At 38.6% G+C, this 2,407-nt stretch overlaps 1 protein-coding gene across 1 annotated transcript; it reads left to right on the forward strand.

Annotated features, from left to right (window-relative positions):
• The first annotated feature begins 267 nt into the window (after positions 1 to 267).
• LOC149815643 (acyl-acyl carrier protein thioesterase ATL3, chloroplastic-like) lies at positions 268 to 2,119 on the forward strand. The gene is made up of 5 exons (XM_089990164.1): positions 268 to 493; positions 583 to 683; positions 1,143 to 1,252; positions 1,726 to 1,821; positions 1,918 to 2,119. Exons 1-5 carry the CDS (start codon positions 273 to 275, stop codon positions 2,014 to 2,016), a joined length of 627 nt encoding a protein of 208 aa, XP_089846290.1. The 5' UTR covers positions 268 to 272; the 3' UTR covers positions 2,017 to 2,119.
• Positions 2,120 to 2,407: the final 288 nt, after the last annotated feature.

The following is a 2,407-nucleotide window of genomic DNA, read 5'->3' on the forward strand; positions in this document are numbered from 1 at the left end:
CCCGACCGGTTGACACCCCCAATTGCAAGGACCATAATTATGAGTACTTGGAAAAAGACATGCAGAAAATCGCATTGAGATCCAAACTTGGATTTGAATTTAACACACAAAATCCACGTGCTAGTTAGTTAGATACTTGTTTAGTCAACAGAAATTGGAAAAGGCAAAATCGTACATGCAGAGAAGGAGGCTGCCTGGAAGGGAAGGCCCGTGAATAAGGTTATATAAATTGATGCAATTAGACACAAAGGAACCCAACTTGGTGATAGAAGATGGAAGCCATAACCAAGTTCAGCTATGGTGCTTTCCGCCCCTTCTACCCTTCCATTACCACAAAGCCTGCAGGCTCAAACTCAACCACTCTGCTTAGGGTTCCATCAACAACCAAGTTGCCATCTCAAAGACTTCTTAGTCTGACACCTCCTCGCAGCTTACTCCTTAACAAGGATCCTTGCACCCTCCTCCAAAACCAAGATGTGCAAAATGGATCATGGTACTTCCCTCTCACTACAACTATAACCCATTGCCAGGCCTAATAACAGGAGGATCAAAGAGTACTAATTTGGGATTTGACTTCTTCAGTGTGCAGGGCTGTCACGATGTTGAACTTCAAGTTCGTGATTATGAATTGGACCAATATGGAGTTGTTAATAATGCCATATATTCCCATTACCTCGAACATGGTGAGGCTGCAATGGTTTTGTTTTTGTTTCTAGTTTGGTTTTAACCATTTTTGAGCTACAGTACTGATGGATTCACCAAAATGTAACCCTGTATTTGGCTTCAGAAAAATGAGATTCAAAAGAAGAATATAACCCAATCATCATGATTAGATTTTATTGAGACGGCATTCATAGGTTTACATGTGTCTACACACAAGCATCATGATTTTGATTTTCAAGCGCACCACTGGCAATATTCTTCTTTAACATACTGTTTATCATTTTTTACCAGCTCTAATTATTTCATATTGCTTATGGAAATAAGAATTGGAGAATTAGTTCTTATTGGCAGGCATATGATTGCCTGCCAATTGTGAAACATGCATGTGTATCAAGATTGATTTCTCTAAATTTTTGTTTTTCTTTGATGGTTGAATGCGCACACTAGTTAAAGTGCACTACATTCCCTATGTGTTTTAGGTTATACAGATGTGTTTGTCAGAGTTGGTATCGATATCGATGGATTGAAGTCTGAAGGCCATGCAGCTGCAACACACAAGCTGTCTCTCAAGTTTATCACTCCTTTACAGGTAAGTAGTTAGCCATTCAATTACTGTAGAAAGTAGACAGAGTTGCTCACCAAACAATTCAGCCCTATCGGCTGGTGCTAGGTAGCGGCTGCACCGAGGCGTGGTCCAGTGTTCTGGACGAACACTTATAAAGTGCTTCGCCCTTTTAAGAGAGAGAGGGGGGCAGAACACTCTGCTTCCCGCCTATCCCCATAATGAAAAGGGGCACACACTTGTAAAGTGTTCTCCTGGATCACACCACAGTTACTGTAGCATCTTTGGTGATTATCCATTTTATCATACGGAATTTTAGCGGGATTTGGACCACTACTATTTCAGTATTTCCACTCAATGAAATAAGTAGGGGTTAATATCATTTTTGTTTATTTTGTATGATGAACAATATATTACAAGTTTCAATTTGTATAAGCTAGATAGATAGAGGGTTTCTTCCATGATGCTAAGAAGTTTGCACTTTGTAATTGTGGATGCAGCGTGGAGATAGGTTTGTCCTGAGACTGAAAATTTCAAAAGTTTCTACCACACGTTTGTTTTTCGATTTCTTCATTTTCAAGCTTCCAAATCAAGAGGTAACTGTCACAATTGACTGTAAGAAGAAATCATGTCAATTCGATAAAAGAAAATGGAAAAAACTGCAGCTGACTTTCTGCTTGTTAAATTCTCAGCTAGTCTTGGAAGGAAGTTCAATAATTGCTTGGATTGACAGAAACAACCATCCTGCACGTATTCCATCAGAAGTAAAATTGAAGTTGCAGACTATTTGATGCTACTATTGTACACATTGCCACCCATGGATACATGTTTCTGCTAGAGGTCATCGATACAACATCCACAAAAGCAAAATTCCCTACAAAGAAAGGAGAAAAATGCTAGTGTTTTCTACCTCAAGAAGGCTGCCAAATGGTGTCTTTATGTAGTCATTCTAGTTCAAATAGATAGAAGAAATGGTGAAAGCTTTTATTGCTGTTGCAACTCTGTCATTAAATTGTCATACTATTATCAATCATCAATAAATTAATTCTTGTGCACTCATTTCCATTCCATACTATTCCTAGCGTAGTTCAAAATAAATAGGGTCGGTTTGTTTCATGTAATTTTCAGAGAAAATTGCTGAGCTGGCATCTCTTTTCCTTTCTTTCCTATTATTAGTAAAAC

The sequence above is a fragment of the Nuphar pumila genome, chromosome 15 (genome assembly GCF_984573655.1).
Source record: "Nuphar pumila chromosome 15, dmNupPumi1.hap1.1, whole genome shotgun sequence".
Taxonomy (NCBI): Eukaryota; Viridiplantae; Streptophyta; class Magnoliopsida; order Nymphaeales; family Nymphaeaceae; genus Nuphar; species Nuphar pumila.

Coding starts and splice junctions, on each gene's coding strand:
- LOC149815643 (XM_089990164.1), top strand. CDS start 273: ATGGAAGCCATAACCAAGTTCAGCTATGGTGCTTTCCGCCCCTTCTAC. Junction 494..582: donor GATGTGCAAAATGGATCATG/GTACTTCCCTCT, acceptor TGACTTCTTCAG/TGTGCAGGGCTGTCACGATG. Junction 1,253..1,725: donor AGTTTATCACTCCTTTACAG/GTAAGTAGTTAG, acceptor TTGTGGATGCAG/CGTGGAGATAGGTTTGTCCT.